This window comes from Podarcis tiliguerta (assembly GCF_965153285.1).
Source record: "Podarcis tiliguerta genome assembly, chromosome: 5".
Taxonomy (NCBI): domain Eukaryota; kingdom Metazoa; phylum Chordata; class Lepidosauria; order Squamata; family Lacertidae; genus Podarcis; species Podarcis tiliguerta.
In genome coordinates, this window is record NC_139538.1 from 33,237,028 (window position 1) to 33,261,433 (window position 24,406).

Genomic DNA, 24,406 nt, shown 5'->3' on the forward strand with positions numbered 1-24,406 from the left:
CGCCCCTTCCTTGGCTGAAGCGAGCCGGAGAAGGCGAGCAGCGCCGCACCGAGAAACCACATCGCTTCACCCGCCGCCGCTTCTACTAGCCCACTTGCCGAGGAAACATGGAGTCACACGTGAGGCTTATGCAACTCGAGTGGCGTCCGCCGCGGCCAATGGAGGCTCCCCGAGCGGCGGCGCGGCCCACCCGGTATGCAGATGTGGCTTCGCCTCAGCCAATCCCCGCCCGCCCGAGCGCGCTCCCTCAGGCACGGTCACGTTTCTGACGGTATGAAGCCCGGAGTTTGCCGGGCTGTGAGGGGGCCGCTTCCCGGGGAAGGAAGAGGCGGCGGCGGCGAGTGAGCCGTTGAGGGGAGAAACGAGGGAAGGGCTGGGCGAAGGAAGGACTGCCGGCCGCTCCCGTCCTTCTCCCCCGCCCCGTTTCCCGACCCCGCGGAGCCCTTTCGAGGCAGGCAGCGTCACTCGTTGTATAACCGGCGGCTTCCGCCAAGCGGGTCTGCCGCTCCTCGCGCCCGCCGCCACCGCCGGGGCTGGAGCGCGGGGGGCGCGGGAGCCTCGGTCAGGGTAAGCAAGCGGCGCTGGTGGCGTTTCGGGGGCGGGGAGGCCTGGCCTTTTCCCGCCCGTCACACCCCCTTCCTGCGGGAGGAAAAGGGCGGCGGGACGGGGCAGCGCCGGTGGAGCCGAGGCTGCTTTTGTGCGCGGGAGAAAATGCCTGGGTTGGTTTGGTTTCGTGGGGTGCGGGGTGGGGTCTCCTGCCTATTTATCGGTGGGATGGAGGGGCTTAACAAATATGAACCTGGAGGAGGAGGAGGTTCCCACGTTTGCTCTTATTCTGAGGCGTTTCGTTGTGTGGCAGTGGGGGGGGGGTCGTCTTTTTCTCTTTTATAAATGGGATTCAATGAAAAGAGGGGCTTGGGCATGAAAAGCGGCTTTATAAAGTACAGCAGGTAATGTAACTGCGTGGCTTTTGCGACCCCCGCGTGGGGGGGCGGGCGGCGGCAGCCGAAGGACACGTGGGGATCGGGATGCAGCGGAAGTTTTTAAGAAGTGGCCTCGCGCGTGCCTGGGTTGTGTAAGTGTGCTACTAATAATAAGGGTGCACTCCTCCTGAAATGCACGCACCGGAGCGAGCCCCTTGGAGCGCCAACTGGAATAAAATATTGGGGGGAGGGGGAGGGAGGGCAGGTGAGCCCCGCTCCGCATAATCGATCACATGACGTGGTGCGCGAACAGCATTTGAATGGCTATGCCCATCAACTTGTGGAGGGGGTGGCCCTGTCAAATATTTTATGGGGGGGCGGGCGAAGGCCCCTTGGAGTTGGTTCCCATGGGGGGTTGTAAGTGACTGGCACTACCGGATCGCTTAGGCCACCGCTGGGTCACTGGACTGCTTTCCGTCTGTCAGTCGTGGCCAAATTCTGTACAGGCTCCGTTGAAGGCAGTACTACACGCTTTGTACGTTTGGGGCAGGGGGCGGGGAGGCGAGCTGCCAGGTAAGCTGCGCAGGGGTTGCCAGGGTGGCTTTCTCTAATCCTTTGAGCCTAGCGTTAGGTAGTAGGATAGAATAATGGTTTACACTTAATGCTTCACTTGCGCTTTCAGTGAACCAAGATGTGTTTTTAATTCTAGGTGCTGTAAACCTTTCCCGTTGGCTGGTTGCATGCCTTGTTAATTTTGTACGCCCGCCCCCCCCCCCCCAAGTTCATTGCAGAATCATGTGATGTAACTGAGATTAGTTGTGTCTTTAGCAACAAGTCCCTAGGTTTATGATTGATTATGCAAATGTTTGCTGATGCTGGATGGCCATCATTTTAGATAGTGGTTAAATTGGTCTGGATTTTTAATAGTTTTGTAGATTACAAAAGCGATGCAGTATTTTGTCCTTTAGTACTCCTCTGGTAAATTCAGAGTAGTACACCTGTTACATTCATAGATAGTGTATGGGCAGGATAAGTAAATGGGCGTTGTTGAGAAGGAATGGCAAGTTATATCTTTTGCTTTCTCAAAAGACTTTATAATTTTGCTTTTTTAAACTAGTTTGGATAGTAAACTTTCATGTCACTCTCATCTTTAAAATATTAAAACATCCTGATACTAGTATATGGGCAGCAGTATAGTACTTCAAGAAATACTGCATTAAATAATTCTCATTGGTTTGGGATTTCAGAATGTTGTTTGCAAGGAAAACACCTGCTGCAGCCTTTCCCAGTGATGTAAAATACGTTTAAGAACTTTTACTGTAGTCTAATCCTAGACAGAAGTAACTTTCACTTTATTGATAAGGCTTTTCCACAAGTAGATATGCATAGGATTGGAGCTCTAATGGATACATCATTTATAGCAGTTGATAGGTGGAGTTGATTAGTAATTGAAACTAGGTGAGATGTTTTTATCAGAAGTGATATTTCAAGTTTCTGCTGTGTTCCTTTAAGCAGGCGTGCTGTTTGTGTGCCTCTGACACAGTCATTTATGTAACTGTACTTGTGGCCTGGAATTACAAGGAAGAACCTTGCTGCTTTTTATGAAACACAGGAGTGGAATTTTGAAAGCTCTTTAGTAGTAGAAAGACAAATGCGGAACTGGAAACTTTTAAGATGGTGGTCATCTCTAGTAAAAAATGGGGAGCAAATGATGGGCATTTGGGCTGAACAAAACTTATTCTGTTAAAGGCTAGAAGGTGATATTTTCAGCAACTTCAGTAAATTTGTATGACATCTTATCTATTTTTGTTGGCAATTCTGTTCCTTTCTCCCAGTGCTCTTATTTCCCCCCTACCCCCTATACTTTGGGATTCATATATCCTGAATCAAAAAGAGGCAATCATGTCATGCTCTGCAATAGAGGTTCTCAGGCTGTGATCTACGAGGTCCATTCAAGTGGCCCATGGCAAGGTGGCAGAGTACTTGAGAATACCTGTACTTGGCCCTGCACTTGATTTATTTTTTCTGATGATGGAATTGAAGCTGTTCTGACCAGGCTTGGATTTTCATACGGGCTAACAAGGCCCTGGCCTGAGGCTTGTGGTTTTCATAATAAACCACTGGTGCAGTCTACTATTCCCCCCCCCCCATTGATTTCCCATGAGAAGCCTGCTAGTTAGAGGTCTTTTTCACTTGCCTGACTTAGGATTCATGATTTTTTTTGTAATTCAGAGTTGATTTTAACAATGATGTTGGTTCTGAAAGGTGGGGAAAGTTACTTTATCTTTGCTTCTCCAATTGTCAGAAGATAGTGAACCATAAGAGGACCCGGATTTTTTTTAATGAAAACCTTGGTCAAATGCTGTTTGAAAGTCCATGACTAGAATGTCTGCCAAATAATTCCCATCCACATGCTTGTTGACACTGGCAAAGAACTGAAAAGTTTGGTGAGGCAGGACTATGCTTTGCAAAATCCATGCTGATTCTTCTTTTTTGTGAGGTTTGTTCTGCTATGTGTGTATGCACCCTCTCTCTCTGTGTATGTGTATAATTTTTAAGCTAATTTGCCTGTCGTTTCCAATACATTCTGTCTTGTGACTTTCTAATTCTTAGTTTTGTTGCCAAGTCTGAGAATTTCATCTGTTGTCACTGTTTCACTCTGCTCTTCAGATACCATTCCTGAAATAATGACTTCGAATTGTATCTTCTGCAGAGAAGACAGATGCAAATAACTCATTCAACTTCTCTGCAATGTCCCTTATCCTTAAACAGTTTTTTCTCTCCCTAGTTTCCCACTCTTATCGTATTTAAATGTGTTGGCCTTAATGTATAGAACACTTATTTTCTCAGTTTTGACAGAATTTGTGGAGCCCTCTTGTTTCATCATTTGGACAAGACTTTACACTGAAATCCAATATAATTAAGGGGTTAAAGTGTCAGAAACATCTTTAATTTACCCTTTCAGCTTCCTTTTATGAAAACCCTTATCTCATTTGTAAGAATGGTTCTCTTTTGAAAACAAATGTTACAGTATTGGTGTTTCTTGACAGCTTTTCATTTAAACATACATTGAACATACAGAAGCATATGATGGAAAGGACAAGTAGAGGATTGGTCATAGACCTATTTATGTGCAAAGATGATTTTAGTAACAAATGTAGCTTGCTCATAGCTGAGTCAGTGAAACCATTTTGTCGTTAAGCTATTATGTAAACACATGGCACATACCTATGACAGACTGGTTTTCATTGCCAAAAGGCCTAGTTACTAAGTAACATAGCAACAAGCCAATTAATTCTTATAGTATCTGTAGTGAAAATCTGGAGATGATTATGAGATGGAAAGGTGTGTCTGCTGTTGAAGACTATTGGCAAACTGAGTGCAGTTCTGTTTACCAGCATTTGCTGACCTGGTTCCCCCCAGATATTTTGGATTACAACTCACTTCAGCCCCAGCTAGTAAGGTTGTGCATGAGTTGTAGTACAAAACATCTGGAGGGGTCCAGGTTGGCAAAAGCTGCCATACCCACTTACCTGGAGGAAAGCTCTTTTGAACTCAATGGGACCTATTTCTGAGCAAACATGCACAGCTTTGCACTGTCAGTTAATGATGGTTATAATGAACAGTACAGTGGAACCCCGTGTTACATACCGTCCTCATTACAAATGCTTCAGGTTAGTAGCTCCACTAACCCGGAAATAGATGCTCCCGGTTGCGAACTTTGCCCCGGGATGCAAGCAGAAGTTGCATGCCGGTAGCACAGCAGGAGTGGGAGGTGCCATTAGCGAAAGTGCGCCTCATGTTCAGAACTGTTTCGCGTTAGACACGGACCTCCGGAACGAATTAATTTCGTAACCGGAGGTACCATTGTACCTGGTAGGGATGCAACCTTTGTTCTTAGGTAAAACTGGGGGCAATTTAACAGATCTGTTACATCTCCACTTTATTTCTCTTGAGGAATGCAAATAAAAATGGTGGAATCATTTGAAGTTTAGAAAAGTTTAGTTTTTCTTGATTAAGCAGGAAATGGTATTAGAATATTAACTTGCATTAAATGCTTGATGTTGCAAACCTGACTAGGAGACTTGGATTTTCAGGAGAGAGGTGCTTGGTCAGTTCCTACAAGAGGTATGAATGCCTCTATTAAAAAAAAGTGGCATGTTAAAATGTTAGCAATGCCTGAATGTACCATGATCACTCTTCTTCCTAAAAAACAAATGTTGATGCATTAATTTCTAATATGCATCTTCCTTATTTACCGGTAAATCCCTGTCCCAGTAACTGGAACAAATATGGTTATGTTGTAAGGCTTGGCTGGAGGCCGTGTGTTATTTCTGAGTTTTAGCTGGAAGCATGTAGTGGTCAGCACTTTTCTAGTATAAGGTGCTGGTTAGTTGTCAATTTCATAGTTGCACTGTGGTGTTAAGAAAGCAAATGTGCTGCATATAATGGTTCATATTTTATTTGAATTGTACTGTGGTAGTGATTGAAAATAAATAATCTACACCTGTTACTATGACAGAAAGTCGTCAACAGGTTTACCACATCTATCAGCCAATCACCCATTCCTACCACCCTTCTGAGTAATACCCCTCCCCACCCTCCCACTATATATAAGGGTCTGGTGACTTCTGTTTCAGTGTATCTGAAGAAGTGTGCATGCACATGAAAGCTCATACCAATAACAAACTTAGTTAGTTTCTAAGGTTCTACTGGAAGGAATTTTTTTTTGAAAGTTTGTTTGGATTTTTTCATTGCAAAAACTGCCAATTTACAACTGTCTTTGTTAATGCTACAGGTGCGACTTCTGCTCTCTTCTAAAGAACCGTTTGACTGACTCAAAGCCCGTGAAAAAGGTGTGTCCCCTAAAGCAGGTGATTGGTATGTTTTCAATCTTTAAAATCCTTAATTCTTAATTTACTATAATAAGAACACACACACACCCCTCACACATACATCTGATACCTTGGTGACTGAGTAGTTTAGTGGAACTCACATCCTCTTAAAGTATGCTTAGGAATTAGTCTAAATGTTTTGAATTTTTTGTTTAATGAAAAAGTTTTCATGTATTGCAATTTTTTTCTGATTTCTTGGTTTTATCTTTTTGGAAACCGCTTTGATTTTTTTTTTTTACGATCAAGTGGTATATAAATTTTATTAAATAAATAAAATAATTTTAAAAAATTGCTTGTGTGTGTTTTGGGGGGAATAAGTACTTTCCTTTGTAAATACCACACTGGTCTTAAAATGCTATCTGCTCTTGAGCTCTGATTAATTCTATATCTGTTAGAAACTATTTTATAGTGTAACATTTTTTGGATTTCATGGGTACTTCTGTATAAACCTAGTTTAAGTTGTAATGCCTTTTCCCCCTTCTCATACCTTTTGTTCCAGAGTTACTAAAAAATACATCAAGAGGTTGCTTGAAAAATCCACTTGTCAGTGAAAAATCTAATTGGAAACTATGAAGCTCTAAGGACAATCAGATCTTAGTGCTCTTTTGTAAATGAAAGGCTAAATAGTTATTTGTTACAGGGTTGGCATAACTGACCATCTTTGGCATTTATGTGCTTCCAAAATATTTGTAGAGAACATCATTGGGGTGGGATTCCAGGTATTTCTCTTATATTTTATAGTTCTAGAAGTGTCCGGATCCTAATTGCTGAGAATTAACATTAGAAGAGGAAGAAACAAGGTTTAAGTGCATTGCATTCTGGACCTAGGTTGTGCTTTTTGATGCTAGCTGGGAGGGACCGTGATATATGGTACATTTATGCCAACCTTTCTTTTTAAAATATAAGGTAAGGCATGACAGTTGTCTTTCATGATGTGATCCCAGTAGCTGACCATATCTCTCAATATAGATTTATGGCTCTGCAAATACTTATATCCAATTATTTGCTTATTCCCTCTTGTTACTTGCTGCTATTTGGTTCAAGGCTGTTTCTTGGTGTAAGAGGAATAGTACAGTAAGTTTCATAATAGAAAGTATCCAAGTATGGCTAGCAGTAGTAATGTAGTTTAAAAAGGTAAAGGACTCCTGACAGTTAAGTCCAGTCGCGAACAACTCTGGGGTTGCGGCGCTCATCTCACTTTACTGGCCGAGGGAGCCAGCGTACAACTTCCAGGTTATGTGGCCAGCACGACTAAGCCGCTTCTGGCGAAACCAGAGCAGTGTACAGAAATGCCGTTTACCTTCCCGCCGGAGCAGTACCTATTTATCTACTTGCACTTTGACGTGCTTTCGAACTGCAAGGTTGGCAGGAGTTTAGCTTGTAGTTGGCATGTAGTTTAGCAGTGCCCATAAAGTGCAATTCCTCTTTCAACCAAAAGCAAATTATCTTGCATGCATCTCTAGATAATTGGGAAGAAGAGTGTTGCATGTTTGTGAAAGCTTGGGTCAAGATGTAAAATGTCTAGAAAATTCAGTTAGGGTATATAAACCTTTGATTCATCAGGGTTATATTAAGTCTCCTAAATGAGACTAACTCTCAAAGCGCTTTTGGACAATTTCTCTAACCTTCCATCATTTATATAGAAATGGTGAACCAGAAAATCTAAAGTGATTATGTACCATATGACCTGCAACAATATACTAATTTTGTTAATACATCCAGAATATTAACACATTTTTTCACAATTAATATTTATGGGGTTAGATGCAAACTATGTTGTATACATTTAAGATCTGCTGACTTCAGTGGTACCAAAGTGTGACTAACTTCATCTAGATTCAGCCAGTAGTTCTTTGCATGCTCATTCAACAAATGTTTTTCTTCCTCCTAGGTGAACTCAGATGTAAAATTTGAAAATGCTGAATACTGATAACAAAGATGGCTTTAAAAATATCAGAACTGTACGGCAGCTTATGCTAAGTACAGGTGTTCTGTTCTGTAACGGAGGAGCTGGATTCTGAACTATATGAAACAATTTGAACTCTTTGAAAATATTTTATAGCAGTCATTGACCCTGAAGTTCTTTGCTCAAAATGAGTGACTATTTGGAAATGGCAAATGCAGAAAACATGGATATTCAAATGAAGAATGAACAAAATTTGGAAGCCCTTCAGGAAGATATTGAAATGAATGGTGGATCCAGTGCAAATGATGCAAGTGAAAATTACTCCAGTGGGCATGATTCACATAGCAATGAGGGTGAAGAAAATGGGAAAGAAGCAACTATGATTATGGAATCTTTAGACTGCTATAAAAGGTAATGATGCTACATAGTAGTTTTGGTTGTATGAATGAATGAGAGAGAGAGAGAGAGAGAGAGAGAGTATATGTAACTTGCACTAATGTAGCTACAAAATCATCCAATATGGTGCCTTGGATATGCCCCACTCATCAGTCATTTATATGGAGATACTGAGAGTGTTGGTGGTTTTTAAGTGCTAACTTGAAATGTAACATGCTCACATCTTATTAGGGGGTTCGGTTCCAAGGGTAAAGTGTATATGCAAAAGTCACCTATAGTCAAAAGCATGTTTCCCTTGGAGCTGGGCTGTCACGAACAGTGAAGAGGGACTAGAGTCAGCATGCTGAACAGAAAGCAAGGCCAGAGTTTGAATGTTCTTTTCACTCTGTGTCCTCTTGGGTTACCAGGCACCAAAAGAACTTTTAAGCTCCCTACCTTGCTTCTCAGGCAAGGCCTGCTTGATGTGCTGGCTCTGGGACCAGCAGGGATGCTGTCATGAGATCTCACAGGAAGTCAGACTGACCTGTGAAATCCCACAAGGGCATCCCTACTACATTAAGAATAGGGCTTCTACTACGAGTATTGTGTTGCACTAACAGCTGCTGCAGTTGGATCTCACCCATTGAAATAAAGAGACCTAAATTAGTCTTGTCCATTAATTCCATTGGGTCTTCTCTCAAGTAATCTCTTTTATATTAAATAACAGTATATTAAATAACAGTAAATTAAGAATGATCATACCACACATCTTATAAATCCTTATTGTAAAACACTCATTGTAAGGAAGAAATAATTATAAATCTCAATAGTCTTAAGAGCAATGTATACCCAGTCTGCATCCAGTTAATCATTTTGCTCATTTTGCTCTCTTAAGTAATAAACATTAAGAACTTGGGCTTTGCAGAATACAAAGCTACATTTAAACCAGAATTGTTTTTGTTCATGTTGTCTAGCAGCGAACTACCATCTAAATCTAAAACCCAGAAGGAACTAATAAAAACATTGCAGGAATTAAAAAGGCATCTTCCTCCTGATAAAAGGATCAAAGGCAAACCTAGTATCCTGGCAACTCTGAAGTATGCACTTGGAAGCATTAAGCAAGTTAGAGGTAACTATAACTTTCTGTTGAATCAGTGAAATTTAAACTTCATTGTTGAACTACAGTAGGAAACAGCAAGAGAGATTCTGAATTAATAACTGTGTCTCTTGGTATGCTGGTTGGATTCCTGGAACATTTCATTTGTCATAACCTTCCTCTTCTTGGTCTTTACTTTCTTCAGCTAAAACACTAGGGTGGGACTTGTTTGATATCTATTCAGTATGAACATGTAATGCAGATGAACAGTTTGAAAGCATTGCAGAGTAAAAATTTCAAATTAACTGCTCTCAAACAAGATACCACTTGCATGTTTAGACACACACTCTCTCTCTCTCGCCTTACCTGCCACCTGAGAGCTGGTGTCATAACCCAAGGTGGGGGAGGGGATTACCATCTACCTGCTTAGCAACCAGAAGATATATAGAAGAGGTTGTCTTTTCTTAATGTTTGTTTAAGCCTCTGGAAACCTTGATGGTAGGATGCATATTCCTGAGCTACTTTTCTGTTCTAATTAGACTACCATGTATTTTTACAGAATATGATTTAATTTAAACAGTGTTATTCAAAATATAAACTTCATTCTCCTGTAGCCAATGAAGAATATTACCAGTTGTTGATGACTAATGAAAGCTATCCATGTGGCCTTGATGTATTGTCCTATACTGTGGAAGATGTTGAAAACATTACTACAGAATACATCATGAAGAATGCAGTGAGTATCCTTGCCCATGAACACATGCGCAAATGATTTTCTAAAAGACTGAACTGGGAGTTGCAGAAATTCACGGTGGTTAATAATCACAGATTCTATATTTCTAAGGGACGCGGGTGGCGCTGTGGGTAAAAGCCTCAGCGCCTAGGGCTTGCCGATCGAAAGGTCGGCGGTTCGAATCCCCGCGGCGGGGTTCGCTCCCGTTGTTCGGTCCCAGCGCCTGCCAACCTAGCAGTTCGAAAGCACTCCCGGGTGCAAGTAGATAAATAGGGACCGCTTACTAGCGGGAAGGTAAACGGCGTTTCCGTGTGCGGCTCTGGCTTGCCAGAGCAGCGATGTCACGCTGGCCACGTGACCCGGAAGTGTCTCCGGACAGCGCTGGCCCCTGGCCTCTTGAGTGAGATGGGCGCACAACCCTAGAGTCTGTCAAGACTGGCCCGTAGGGGCAGGGGTACCTTTACCTATATTTCTAAATCGAATAACAGCATACACCGTGTTACGTCACAGATAGTGTGGTATGGTGGTTAAAGTGTTAAACATGCTCTATGAAATGTAGGTTCAAATTCCCTCTTGCCTGTGAAGATCACTAATGACCCCAGGGCAGCCTGTCTTCTACACACAGTTTGTGTGAGGTTACATTGGGGTGAGCAACCCAGATCCCCATGCTGCTTTCAGCTTTTGGGAGGAAAGGCAGGATAACATTGTAGGAAATGAAAAATAAAATCTAGGAAACCACTGCCTTCCAGGGTAAAGCATACATCTGTCACATTGTGAACAGAGAATGCTCTTGGTCTAGTTTCAGTGATATGTGGGGGATCTCTGTGACTTTCCATCTTGCACTATTTTGCAACCTTTTGAGTGCTTCCAGAGGAAATTCAGTAGCATTAGAAAAACACTTGGGGCTAATTAGACTCAACATTCATAATTGTGTAACCATTGTTAAGAGTCAAGAGTAAGCCATTGGAACCTATTCTTTCTAAGTAAATGGGAAGTCTGTCGCAGATAAGTGCAAAGGCAATCTGCAAGAAGGAGAAGAGGCAAAGAAGATTGTATTGATGACTGCTTGGAGTACCCCACACAATCTTATATGGAGTTACTCTTCTAAGAAAATATGCTTTAGATTACAATTGCCACATTTTTGTTAAAAAATCATTGATAAATATGCAGGTAAATACTAATACTCGTAACAAGAAAAAATGTAAACCTACCATGTCTCATTACTTTAGAATATTTGTAACTCACAAAACTTCTGTTTAACATTTTCCCTTACTAAACTAGTTTTGACTTACTACGTATTGGGTGCTTTATTGTGTGTTTTTTAAGGATATGTTTGCTGTAGCTGTTTCTTTGGCTTCTGGGAAAATTCTGTACATCTCCGATCAGGCTGCCTCTATTCTCCACTGTAAGAAAGATGTATTTAAAAATGCCAAATTTGTGGAGTTTCTGGCACCTCAGGATGTCAGTGTGTTCTACAGCTCTACTACTCCATACAGATTGCCATCCTGGACTATTTGCAATGGAGTTGGTAAGTGTGTTTAAATTGTTGCCCCCCACACCACACCACTGCTCATCTGCATTTGAGCCATTAGGATATGTCTTTGCTAAATTGCAGTTTCTTTAGTGTTTTGCTCTTTTTAATTGGCACAGTCATTTGAAGCTATTAGATACAAATATTTTATATTCTGATCTGTTTTGTCTCATTTCATCTGGCTAATAAGATGATTAAGCACTGTACTTACATGCTCCAGAGAGGTCACTGTGTATGCCTGTTGCTGCAAAATCAACAAGGTGCCTTGTGGTACCTTAAAAACAATATGAAAAAAATTTATTGTGGCAGAAGCTTTCATGGGGCTGAGCTTATTTCATTGACTTGTTTGTCTGACAGGGTGGACTCTGTGTGAGGAAAGCTTTTGTTACAGTAAGTGTATTAGTTTTTAAGGTCCCAGAAGAATTTTTGTTGGTTTTGTGCATACTTCCGTTCAATTCTTTGGCAAAACTAGACTTTACTTTTGATATTATTCCAGTCCCTTCACTGGAACATCATGCAGTTAATGTGAATATACTCTGTACAGCTTTTAAAACTGTATTGTTCAGAATAGAACAACAACCTTCATGCCGTTACTTCCCAGTCTTCTCGTGCCCTGAGAGATAGCAACTTTGATTAGGGAGGAGCTTCCAATTTTTCAAATATGAATTTTCTCTTATAGCTTTGAAAACCTATTTTAACAACTACATCTAGTATTAGATAAATTAGTTTGGTGCAAACACAATGTAGAGTTCTCTTAACTGCACTAAAATAACAAGAAGAAAGGCATCTTTCTACCAGTTACTCTGTGTTTGCATTGTTTTCAGCTGAGTAATTACAGGGGACATCTTTCTGACTTTCAGAGTATACACTTCTTTCTGTTACTGTAGATTATAAATTCATTTTCATACTTTTATATTTTTATAGAGTCTACCACCCAGGAGTGCATGGAGGAAAAGTCTTTTTTCTGCCGCATCAGGTGAGGCAAAATTTTAAGTCAGCGTGGAGACTAACAGATGTTTTGCTTCAATCTGTTTATGTTCATTGGTATGTGGCTTAGCCGACTTACAAAGATGAATTCCAGAATCCTCACTAAAAGCTGAATGGACCTTACAGTTTAAGATGTCACTACAAAAAGCAGTTTCTAGGCTGTTGCATATTCAGTAGTGGCAAGTGAGGTGGTGCAGGTGGGCTCTATTGCTCTCCCGGCTTCCCAAGACAGTGGGTTGCTTACCAAGAGAGTGACTCCACTACATCTCTCTCCCCATAACTTACCCCTCCCCTTCTTCCCCTCAGTAAGCGACTGTAACTCCTGTGTTGGGAAACCAGGAGAACAGCAGTAGAGTCCCACCTTCACCACCTCGCTGGCCGCTACTGTACGTATTGCTTCTCACATAATAAGGCCTAATGGCCTTTGCACATAGATGGTCATGGAAAATGGGAGGTTGGCCTTTTTCCTTTCCTTGCACTTCCTAGAGTGTCACCTTGGAGAGTCTCTTGATTTTTCACCGGTGATTTTTCAGAGGATGCTTTAGTAAGAAGGAGGGTTTAAGAGTCCCCATATGTGCATTGAAGTAGCATAGTCCAAAGCCCATCGCTTAGATGCACCTACCAAAGACCTTATTCTGCTTGTGGGCTATGCAGACTATAAGAACTCAACTGTTGTTTCTTTCAATTTTTAGTGCAGGGAAAGAGGAGCATACTAGTGAGATCTGCTACCACCCATTTCGTATGACTCCATACCTTATCAAAGTACAAGATGAAGATGATCAGCTTTGTTGTGTGTTGCTTGCAGAAAAGGTCCACTCTGGTTATGAAGGTAATAATACAGCAATTATTTTTGTGCTTGAAATAAAGCATATTGTTCATATAAGTGCTCAAGTTCTACAAACCTTGTCCTTTTTTTCCTTTCAGCACCCAGAATTCCTTCTAATAAAAGAATATTTACAACTACACACACCCCAAGTTGTTTGTTCCAAGATGTAGATGAAAGGTGAACTACTAAAACTATGATATGCATGGTTGTGTCTTTAGCTGTAGTATTGACTAAAATGCAAAAATAGGTAGGAAATATTGATGTGTGACTATAGTGAAATGTCATTGGTGGGATACCTTTGCAGTTGTTTAAATAATGAGGATTTTTTTTAAAAAAAAATAGCTCTTAGTGAATCTAATTGTGAATTTGATCCATGTTTGACCCGTATTGCATTAGGGACAGGAGAGGTTTTTCTGATGCCCATTTTCTTGAAATGTTGTTCAAAACAGTGATGGGATGCATTTCTAGGATGACCTCTTAGCTCCTTTTTTCTTTATTTACTTATACTGAAATTGCATAACTTAATATTATTTTGATACCTTGTTCTATGTAGGAAAAGGGGAAAGATTGTCACTATAGCAGCTTGCTGGGTAGGACAGAGCTACTACGCCATCTTCCCAGTAGGTGGGTCACTCTTGCTTACCAGGAGGGAGAAAGGTGAGGCAGGGAAAAGGTTGTTGTGGTGTAAATCTACTGGCATAGTCAATCTGGTGCTCCTGATGGTGCATTTTCACCATGCCAACCTCCCCACCACCTCACCCGCTACTGATAAGCAGCTGCAACCCACCTGCCAGGAAGTTGGCATACTGACTCCACCCCACCCAGTGAGCTGCTTTTGTTTTGTATAGTATATTCTTGTCTGCACTGTAAGTCCCCTAGAATCTTGCTTTGTTTTAGGCATCAGTGTGTTTGCTGTGCTGACCTCCCTGCCATCTCGCCTCCCCCCCCCCCCCCATAAGCAAGAGAGACTCTCCTGCCATGAAGCCAATGTAGTAGCTCTGCCCCACCTGGAAAACCACTCTGGCTTATCGCAGGTGACCACAACTGCTAGAGTTACTAGACTTTTCAGAGTTTGCGTGCTTCATAATTGCCTCTTACGTCCTGACAATTAGCACAGAAAAGAGTGTCGTAAATATTACACAATAATATTTAGGTTCCGCTTATTGGTTTGCAGAACTAAACCTGATACAAGTCCAAACATTCTGTTTTTATTTCAAAAAAAATCTGTAAATGAACTTAAGGCTGTGTTTAAATGTATTTTGCTTCATGATTATTTAACCTTTTGTTGTTGTTAGAGCGGTGCCTTTGTTGGGATACTTGCCTCAGGACTTAATTGGAACTCCTGTCTTAGTACATCTTCATCCAAGTGACAGACCTTTAATGATAGCAATTCACAAAAAAAGTAGGTGACTCCTTTTGCATGGTGTGTTTTTCATGAAGGTTGGGGGCAATAAAGGATGAGGGATCCTCATATAGTTTTTGGTATCTTTTAATCAGTTCATTGCTCTTCTGATTATTAGATCATAAAAACATACACATACTGTTTATTGTAGACTCAAGTATCATGAGCTAGATCATACAATGGTACCTTGGTTTAAGAACATCTTAGTTTATGAACAACTTGGATTAAGAACGCAAACCCAGAAGTAGTTGTTTTGGTTTGTGAACTTTGCCTTGGAAGCAGAACATGTTTTGCTTCCTGTTGAGTGTGTGTAAATTGAGCCCCTCGCTGCTATGGGAAAGCACGCCTTGGGTTAAGAATGCTTTAGTTTAAGAGCAGACTTCCGGAACGGATTAAGTTCGTAAACCAAGGTACCACTGTATTAAATTAGGAGTAATATGTCATCAGTGCACCCATATCTTTTGTTCTAATTTTTTTATTGTTTTAGGTTATACATGGGTCTCCCATCCAGGTCTACATCTGCTTAGTTCTGAAACTTTTATAACATCTGGTGTTTTCACATTATTCACTGACTCTTATACACCCACAGCCCCATTTGATTCCATGTTGATGTTAAGACCACCACAAATTCCTCTACCCCACTCAGAAATAGATAAGATTAATAATTAGGGAATAGAGTTATGCTTAGCTGTAAATTTTCAGTAGTCTTCAGTTCTCAAGCACATTTAATTTTGATACCTTTATTTAAATGTTTCCATGTGAAATCTTGGGAATTACAAATGCTTGGATCATTTAAATGAGAAATTGTGAATATTTCTACAATAAAGCTGAAATTTGAATCAATTTTTTTTTGTTACAGTTCTTCAGTGCGGTGGACAGCCATTTGATTATTCACCAATCAGGTTCTGCACCAGAAATGGTGAATACATAACTCTGGATACTAGCTGGTCCAGTTTCATCAATCCCTGGAGTCGAAAGATTTCTTTTATAATTGGAAGACACAAAGTTAGAACGTACGTAAATAAGTGGTAATAAAAATGAAGGTTCTTGTGTCATGAATTATTTGAGATTGGTCTCTTAAATACTGAAAAGAATAATGTGGAAACCCAATTTCCACAACTACCTGAGTAGCAACAACCTGTTGGAAATGCTGCCCACCCCCCAAAAAAATTCTTTAAGAGCTGATCTGTACATCTTCGGAAACAGATTCCATTATATAACCAGAAATTATGGGAATGGCTTTTTAAAAGTAAATAACAGGTGTGGTGTGCCCATTCTGGATCAAGATAAGGGAGACTTTAACCCTTCCCCCCCACTCCAAATCCAGACCTGATCTGAGGTGGGTGGGCTCATGTGCTATTTGCACTGAAGAAACACTTCTATTGGTATTAATGGGCACCTTTCTTCAAGTACAAAATAGCAAGTGCAGAGGACCTGATCCAGATTGGGGGACAAAGGATTAAATCCTCCATTAATGCCCCTCCCCACTTCACAACAGGGTCCAGATCCATTTCAGGCTCCTGCACCTGTTTTTTTTAAGTTATTCATGCAATTGCAGAATGGCAGTATGCCAATTAAATGGTTGAAAACTCTGCTGCCCCTATGATGTGGCTATTTCACAACTTTTGGAAAACCTTTCTACTAACAGTAGCTGGCTTTCATATTAGTAGTAGCAAGAACCACCTCCATTCAATGTAGAACATTCATGCGATAATAATTGCTATACATTATGGCCACTGCTCAAAAACGCTTTACCGGTGATAATTGGATAATATCTGACTACATTTGGGATAGTTCTGGTGTTTTTGCTTCTATGTATTTAGTACTGGTAATTATGGAGACGTTTGTCAAATGTGTGGAGCATGCAAAGTTCACACATAAGAAAATGGAATCTATTTGCAACCATATTTTTGAACATAGATTTGTTGAGGGGGGAGGGTGCATACAAAAATTGCTCTTTTAAATATGTGCTATAAAGTAAATGCTTTTAACAAGAAACTTATAAGTGCTGCAGATCTTTCCAATCTTGTCAAGAATTACTTCAGAATGAAGAAGTCATGTTTGGAGTGAGTAAGCCTGAATATTTTATTAGTTTAAAAGTTTGTAGATGCAATAGAAAAACAAGGGCTGATATAACTGAAACAAATGCATTTGTCATATTCTAGATATTATTAATGATTTTACAGTGGTCCCTTGAACGAAGATGTGTTTACACCTCAGTGCGCAGAAGAAAAAATCCTTCACCCTAGCATCCAAGAAATTACAGAGCAAATATATCGGTTATTATTACAGGTACACTTTCCTTACTGTGTTTTAAATCTAAATTTACCTAAACCTCTGGGGTCTCCTCTAGAAGACTGTTATAAGGTAAAATGTTCATAATTTTTTGTCCCAAAGTAATGTAGGCTTACAAAGTATTTAGATACTTGTTCTGACCTAGAAATTAACATATTATTCACTTCAGCAGTTCTGTTGACTATAGGTTTATGGACAAGAAGGCTCAGGCAATACTAAAACTGGGCTGCTCACCTTGAACTTAGTGGGATTACATCGCCATAAACTAGAACAACTGGGGTTTTATGGGTATGCTGACTCAATTTTTGCCCCATTTCTGTTCTGGAGCATGGACTTGCTGATAGTACTTGCATTTTCCCAGGTGTGTCATGCCACCTATGCTGCGGGTGATTTGCAAAATGACATTCATTCTCTTAACTAGAATGTTGGCTTATCCTGTTTTTTCATGAATATATATCCCTGCAATCATTGTCTGCCTATACAGGAGGTTGTGTCTGTGAAGATGCAGGTTCTAGGTGCAATTATAAAATTATTTATTGAATATGAGGAAAAACTTGTTGACTTTCTTGATAGCTTGCTTGATTCTTGAACTGCTTGATTGCTTGCTTGATTCTTACTAGTTACAGTATGCAGAATATTTGCACTATATAGACTCCAGCTAGTCATTTTCTTTTCTGTTGAAAATGTTTGTGTATATATTTATATTTAGCCTGTACATAACAGTGGCTCTAGTGGCTATGGAAGTTTGGGAAGCAATGGATCACATGAGCACCTAATGAGTGTGGCTTCATCCAGTGACAGCAATGGGAACAATAATGAAGATACCCAGAGGATACCCAAGCCTGTAAGATTTTCATTATATTATCCATATAGTTTCAGTCTAATGGGAAATTGACCCTGGGGTTTTTTCTAACAGAAGTCTAATACCTTCTTCATTCACCCCAACCAGCAATTACCGTGTATGGCTTACTGTAAGTTTTTTCAGTAACTCGTTTGTTTGTTTTAAATCTTCATTCTAGAACTCTTCTCAAGGTATTTGTAAAGATGGACGTGAGGCCAAAAATAAAGAGCACGTCTTCGTCAATTCCAGATCAAAGCTTGAAAGTGAGAAAAAATATGCAGGTATGATAGCCAAGTTAATCTGGAATCAGATTTTGGAATAACTCCAGTAGTTTAGCTTTAACCAGGAATACCTTGTCCACAATGTGTGGTCAAGTGCACACAATCCAGCCCTGTTTGTAGTTGTCATTTTGCACAAACAGCTTTGCTGTAGACTGGAAACTCTTACATGCTCATACTTAAAGCCCCCACCTATGTTCCCAGGAGTGCATTCAGCAGCTCCCTAGCTTTTGAAAGGTCCATATATAAACATTCTTGGGATGTTTCTGTTACACAGCGAAATCCAGTGACATCGTGGAAAGTGCTACTCAGCCAGCAGAAAATGATGCTGTTGGAATGGCTTGTCAGAGGAGTTTGGCTGCAGAAGAACTGGCTTGGGGAGAGCAACCTGTTTATTCATATCAGCAGATCAGCTGTTTAGACAGTGTTATCAGGTGAACAACATTCCACTCCAGTAAAGCAATGGCTATATGGAACTGGCAACTTTATTTCTAAGAAGATCAGGGCGTGTGTTTTTAACCAAGGGTTTCTGGGGTTTTTTGCTTTGACTTGTAGGTATTTGGAAAGTTGCAGTGCAGGTGAAGCAGTGAAGAAATCACAGCCTTCCTCAAACGCCGCTTCACTGAATTCTGATATGCTTAGAGAGAAAAGGCATGACATTAAAACACCCACAGGTATTTACTGTTAACCGAATTTGTAATGCAATCCTATGCATGTTTATTCAGAAGTAAGTCCCACTCAGTGGTGGCTGGTGCCTGCTGGGATTGATGGGGTGGAAGGCATGGAGACCAACAGGAGGTGGCACCAGAGCCAATGACAGGCACAGTCATTCCCTGACTGGTTGTAAACAAGTAAGAAGACAGGCAGGTGGGAACTGGCTGAGGGCAGACTGAGGTTGGTGGAGCAGTGCCCCATTTGCCTAACAGACCAGCCTCCACTGCTTCTACTAATAATGCACTGTATAAAAATTTGTCAGTCAGTATCACTTGTCATGTTAAGTAGGGGTGGGAACTGTGTTTGACTCCTCAAAGCAATTTAGTTAGACCTGAGCTGTATGCTTCACTTGCCGTCCTATTTATTTTGTCTTGAGAAACTTACATTTATACGTTTCTTGTTCTTTTCTTTGTGTGTGTGTATCTCTGTGTTGTTATGTGTTGGTATTTGAGAAGAAAGTGTGCTGTCAAAATCCCACATAGGCCCTACGGAGTTGGAGATACCTGAGAAATCGAATGCTTCTGCTGTTGTTGGTGCTCACTTAACTTCTTTAACTTTGCCTGGCAAGCCAGAGAGCGTTGTATCTTTAACCAGTCAGTGCAGCTACAGCAGCACCATAGTTCATGTTGGAGACAAAAAAACACAGCCTGAACTAGGTACAGTACTGCTTTACAGTTTCTAAGAGGAATATAGACTTTTATAAATCTGATTTTAAGAATGACTATGTGCTCTCTTTTATGTAGAAGTGAACCATGGGAAGACAGATCATGCGAATTTGGAAGAACGAGTTCTGATTAGATGAAAATGAGGTCAACATTTCACTTTGTTTCCCCTAAATGTTTTTGTTTGTTTTTAGAAATAATAGAAGATGGTCCCAGTGGAACAGAACCCATGGAGAGTCAGCTTATTGCTCCACAATCTACCACTACTCAAAAGAATCAAGAAAAAGAGTCATTTAAGAAATTGGGGCTTACAAAGGAAGTCCTTGCAGTGCATACACAAAAAGAAGAGCAGAGCTTTCTGACCAAATGTAAAGAAATCAAAAGGTTCCATATTTTTCAGTATAATTGCAGTTACTACTTTCAAGAAAGACCCAAAGGACAACCTGGTAACCGTGGTACGGCTCTCTTTGTTTATAGCCTCATAACACCATCTGAAAGAAAGAAACCCATTGTCAGTTAGACATGTTGCAAATGTGCATAGGCAGTTCAGGGTGCTTAGTTAAGTTCAGTTTTACTATCAAACCAAATTGTAGTTGGCTGACAGTCGGTTGCTCCAGAAACTCAATATGCAACCTTAATAATAATAATAAATTTTATTTATATCCTGCCCTCCCCAGCCGAAGCCGGGCTCAGGGCGGCTAACAACAATAAAACAGTACAAAAGTACAGCACAAACAACACTCTAAAATCATTCATTATAAAATTAATTAATTCAAGCCACTGGCAACCATTGGGCCAGAGCTCCGCGGAGGGAGGGAGTCAGGCTGTTCCCTGGCCAAAAGCCTGGTTGAACAGTTCTGTCTTGCAGGCCCTGCGGAAAGATGTCAAGTCCCGCAGGGCCCTGGTCTCTTGTGACAGAGTGTTCCACCAGATCGGAGCCACGGCCGAAAAAGCCCTGGCTCTAGTTGAGGCCAGCCTAACTTCTCTGTGGCCTGGGACCTTCAAGATGTTTTTATTTGAAGACCGTAAGTTTCTCTGTGGGGCATACCAGGAGAGGCGGTCCCGTAGGTACGAGGGTCCTAGGCCGTATAGGGCTTTAAAGGTTAAAACCAGCACCTTAAACCTGATCCTGTACTCCACTGGGAGCCAGTGCAGCTGGTATAGCACCGGGTGAATGTGATCTCGCAGCGAAGACCCTGTAAGGAGTCTCGCTGCAGCATTCTCGCTTAGAAGTATTAAGCAGGTGGATGTGGGATTAAACTCACATCATCAGTGATGCATAGTTTTCCCCTTCTCCATGACTTAAAGAGGACATGATTTGCTACTGTGTTCAAAATAATGAAGGTAATTTCTTTCTTAAACATACATGTTGGGGAGCAAGGCTCACTGGGTACAGTGAGGCTTACTTCTGAGCATAGGATTGTGCTGTTCTTCTAGTTTAGAGGTTTGCCATAATGTGTGGAACACAGGATTAATGAGATGTCGGAAGAGACATGATTTGTGTTGGGGCTCCCCACAGCTTAGAACTGGAATCTCATTTAAATACCAGTTCAGCCCTGGTAACTGTGAAGAAAAGAATGTCTCTCTAAATGTGTGCATAGTGTCTCTCGTCTGCTTATAAGCAGTAGCCAGTTTCCACGTATCTAGAATTTACAGGAAATAGCTTTTTGGTCCAAAGATGTGCTTGAGTATTAATGTCACCCTTTTTAAAAGTTAGATGCATTGTTGAATAGATTTTCTGCCTTTCTCTCCAGGTGTTCATGGACCACGACATGGCTCTGGAGTAGATCAGTCTTGGAAGAAAAATGGGAAGAACAGGAAATCTAAGCCAAAACGACAGAAGCCACACAATTCTTCAGACAGCACAACTTCTGGTACCAAACCTCCACACAGGTTTCCCCGGCTTGTCCCAAATAGCACAGCCTGGTCTCCGTCAGATACTTCTCAAGCAAGTTATCCAGGAATGCCTTTTCCTACAGTTATGTCTACATACCCACTTCCAGTTTTTCCACCAGCAGGAACTGTGCCACCAGGTCCTGAAGCGCCTCTTTCTGCTTTCAGTGAATCGCAGGACTCGGGAAATCCCTGTCACTTGCCATTATCACAGTTTCCCAACCCTCTGATGACTCCAGTGGTAGCACTTGTACTCCCCAACTACATGTATCCTCCAATGAACAATGGGATCCCTCAAGCACTTTATCCTGATCCACCTAGCTTTCCTGCTCAGCCTTCTTTCTCTTCCCAAGCAGTGTTTACAGCACAGCCTCCATTCACTGCCTCAAACACATTCCCACCTCAACCTTTCCACTATAATCCACTGGCAGGGAGCGAAAAGACCACTGTTGTAGAATCTCGAAATGAGCAATCCCGTTCATGCACTCCACAGTCTCCTGGCCCACAAGGTCAAGCCTCACCACCATTGTTCCAGTCCAGGTGCAGTTCTCCTCTACAGTTGAACCTTCTGCAATTAGAAGAAATGCCCAAAGTGGCTGAAAGTGGTGCTGCTGGTACACTAGGAAGCCACGGAACTTTAACTGATGGAGGGGTGACGAGCAAACCCATGAGCTCAGATGACTGCAACAGAAAAGCATCTTCCCCTGTAAGCATTGTCTGTAACTTTCTGGGAAATATCTGTCTGGGGAAAAACAACATTTTTATCTAATTATGCACATGGAGAGCTCTTTCAATAAGCTCAGTTTTTAAACAATTCCATTTTAAAACAATTTCAAATTGTGCATGTTCCTTGGGAAGATTTGTACTAGTTAATATTAGATTTCTTACATTTATGTGTTGCCCAATGTAAAGAAAATCTTGGGCATTTTACAGTACAGACAAAAAAATATAATGCAAAATAATTTAAAGCTTTTAAAAAAACACTAATAAACAACAAAATGGGACGCGGGTGGCGCTGTGGGTAAAACCTCAGTGCCTAGGACTTGCCGATCGTATGGTCAGCAGTTCGAATCCCCGCGGCGGGGTGAGCTCCCGTCGTTCGGTCCCAGCTCCTGCCCACCTAGCAGTTCGAAAGCACCCTTAAGTGCAAGTAGATAAATAGGTACCGCTTTATAGCGGGAAGGTAACGGCGTTTCCGTGTGCTGTGCTGGTGCTGGCTCGCCAGAGCAGCTTCGTCACGCTGGCCACGTGACCTGGAAGTGTCTCCGGACAGCGCTGGCCCCCGGCCTCTTAAGCGAGATGAGCACGCAACCCCAGAGTCGGACACGACTGACCCGTACGGGCAGGGGTACCTTTACCTTTAGCTTTACTTTAATAAACAACAAACCATAATAAAACAGCCAACTGTAAATGAATCTCAAGCTCTTGTTTTATCCTGTGAGCCATCCTGAGAACTGCAGATATAAGGTGGTATACAAATGTAATACATCATCATCATCTTGTTGCATAATCTTAGATTAGAAACTGGAGTTATGAACAACAAAAAATACCTTTTGAATTGACAGTTTGTTTTTTGTGGTTTTGTTCTTTCATTGTTCAGGTTGGATCGCCAATGGAAGTTCAAAATAGCGATGCCTTCTCTGTATCTAGTGATTTACTTGATATTTTACTCCAGGAAGATGCAAGTTCAGGCACTGGGTCTGCTTTGTCAGGAAGTGGTGTTTCAGCAGCTGCTGAGTCCTTAGGCTCAGTTTCAAATGGATGCGGCATGTCAGGCAGTGGAACAGGTAACAACATGTGTGCGGTTAAGAAATCATGAGGCTATTTCAATGAAAAATCTGTTCTCCATAATTAAAAGCACAACTTTTTTATTGTTGTTTCTGAAGGAAGTAGTGAAACAAGTCATACCAGCAAATATTTTGGGAGCATTGACTCATCAGAAAACAATCAGAAAACAAAGGAATCAGAACTGGAAGAAAACGAGCAGTTCATTAAATATGTCCTCCAGGATCCCATCTGGCGGCTGATGGCAAACACAGATGACACTGTTATGATGACTTACCAGATACCCTCCAGGTAATTCAACGTTAGTTCAGACTTAAAGCAGCTTTCACTGTGAACTACCACTTCAAGTAGATGTATACTTGAAACAGCACTAAAAGATTTCATTTCTCAGAACTTCTTTCTGTTGCCTCTTTCCTCCAATTTAACCAAACTTAATTAACAAGTAGAAATATAATATACAGAAATATAATAAAATAGGGAAACCATCCTCTTTACAGTGAAGTGAGTTAGTGTCAATTTCAAATGCCAATAATGTTTCATATATATATACCATTCATAACCATCCTTTTCTTGAAGTATTTTGTATAACATGAAAGTCCACACCAACACCTGAAATACTTGATTCTCTTTTTACATACTCAGCAGTTGTAAGGAGCTGTTAATTCTTGATGATCAGTTCTATTCACCCAACATAGCTGACAATCAGTTTTCTTGTTTTTTTAAGGATATCCTTGCTTTGTTGATTTACATATACTTCCCTGTGCTTTGGCATATAACAGTCTTCCAGTGGTCAAAACATGCAGAATCTGACAAGGGGCTGACTTTTTACAGCTTAGGGTCCTGAGAGTTGTTAGGAGACTCTAAGGAGCCACAATTGACAGAATTTCCTAGGAAGGGGGGTTGATTGTTAAACTAGTCTGGAAACTGTAGCTCTCTAATGGAAATAAGGGTCTCCTAACAACTCTCAGCAGTCTTAACAAACTACAGCTCCCAGGATTCTTTTGGGGAAGCTACAACTGTTAAAGTGGTATAATAGTGCTTTAAATGTCTAGTGCGGATGTGGCCTTAGCAAATGTGCTAATGATGATCTTCTCTTAGTTCCCTCAACTTAATTTACCTTCTCAGACAAAATGGAACTTGGCATTTGGGTGCTTGGCACAATACCTGCAATGGCAGGAAGCCTGAGCTCCAGAGTAATCAACTATTTATAAAGTCTGCATGTTCGGGTAGTTGAAGACCTGAAAGGGGTTTGTTTGTATATTTT

At 41.2% G+C, this 24,406-nt stretch overlaps 1 protein-coding gene across 17 annotated transcripts in view; it reads left to right on the top strand.

The window, feature by feature from the left end:
- Positions 1-221: 221 nt before the first annotated feature.
- The window catches only part of PER2 (period circadian regulator 2), a 28,129-nt gene continuing 3,944 nt past the window's right edge, over positions 222-24,406 (top strand). The window contains exons 1-21 of one of the 17 annotated variants that reach the window (XM_083442565.1): positions 222-567; positions 5,722-5,804; positions 7,710-8,135; positions 9,077-9,228; positions 9,810-9,931; positions 11,255-11,456; positions 12,384-12,435; positions 13,139-13,275; positions 13,371-13,449; positions 14,568-14,674; positions 15,534-15,687; positions 16,861-16,966; positions 17,679-17,813; positions 17,989-18,091; positions 18,366-18,522; positions 18,644-18,762; positions 19,255-19,458; positions 19,659-19,919; positions 21,219-22,063; positions 22,958-23,144; positions 23,244-23,433. In XM_083442565.1, the coding sequence (XP_083298691.1) occupies positions 7,912-8,135; positions 9,077-9,228; positions 9,810-9,931; positions 11,255-11,456; positions 12,384-12,435; positions 13,139-13,275; positions 13,371-13,449; positions 14,568-14,674; positions 15,534-15,687; positions 16,861-16,966; positions 17,679-17,813; positions 17,989-18,091; positions 18,366-18,522; positions 18,644-18,762; positions 19,255-19,458; positions 19,659-19,919; positions 21,219-22,063; positions 22,958-23,144; positions 23,244-23,433 (3,536 nt within the window). In that variant the 5' untranslated portion in view covers positions 222-567; positions 5,722-5,804; positions 7,710-7,911. Of the gene's footprint in view, positions 568-5,721; positions 5,805-6,322; positions 6,538-6,564; positions 6,725-7,709; positions 8,136-9,073; positions 9,229-9,809; positions 9,932-11,254; positions 11,457-12,383; positions 12,436-13,138; positions 13,276-13,370; positions 13,450-14,567; positions 14,675-15,533; positions 15,688-16,860; positions 16,967-17,678; positions 17,814-17,988; positions 18,092-18,365; positions 18,523-18,643; positions 18,763-19,254; positions 19,459-19,658; positions 19,920-21,218; positions 22,064-22,957; positions 23,145-23,243; positions 23,434-24,406 lie in introns of those variants that run through there. The other 16 variants (XM_083442564.1, XM_083442573.1, XM_083442566.1 and 13 more) reach the window with 16 other exon arrangements.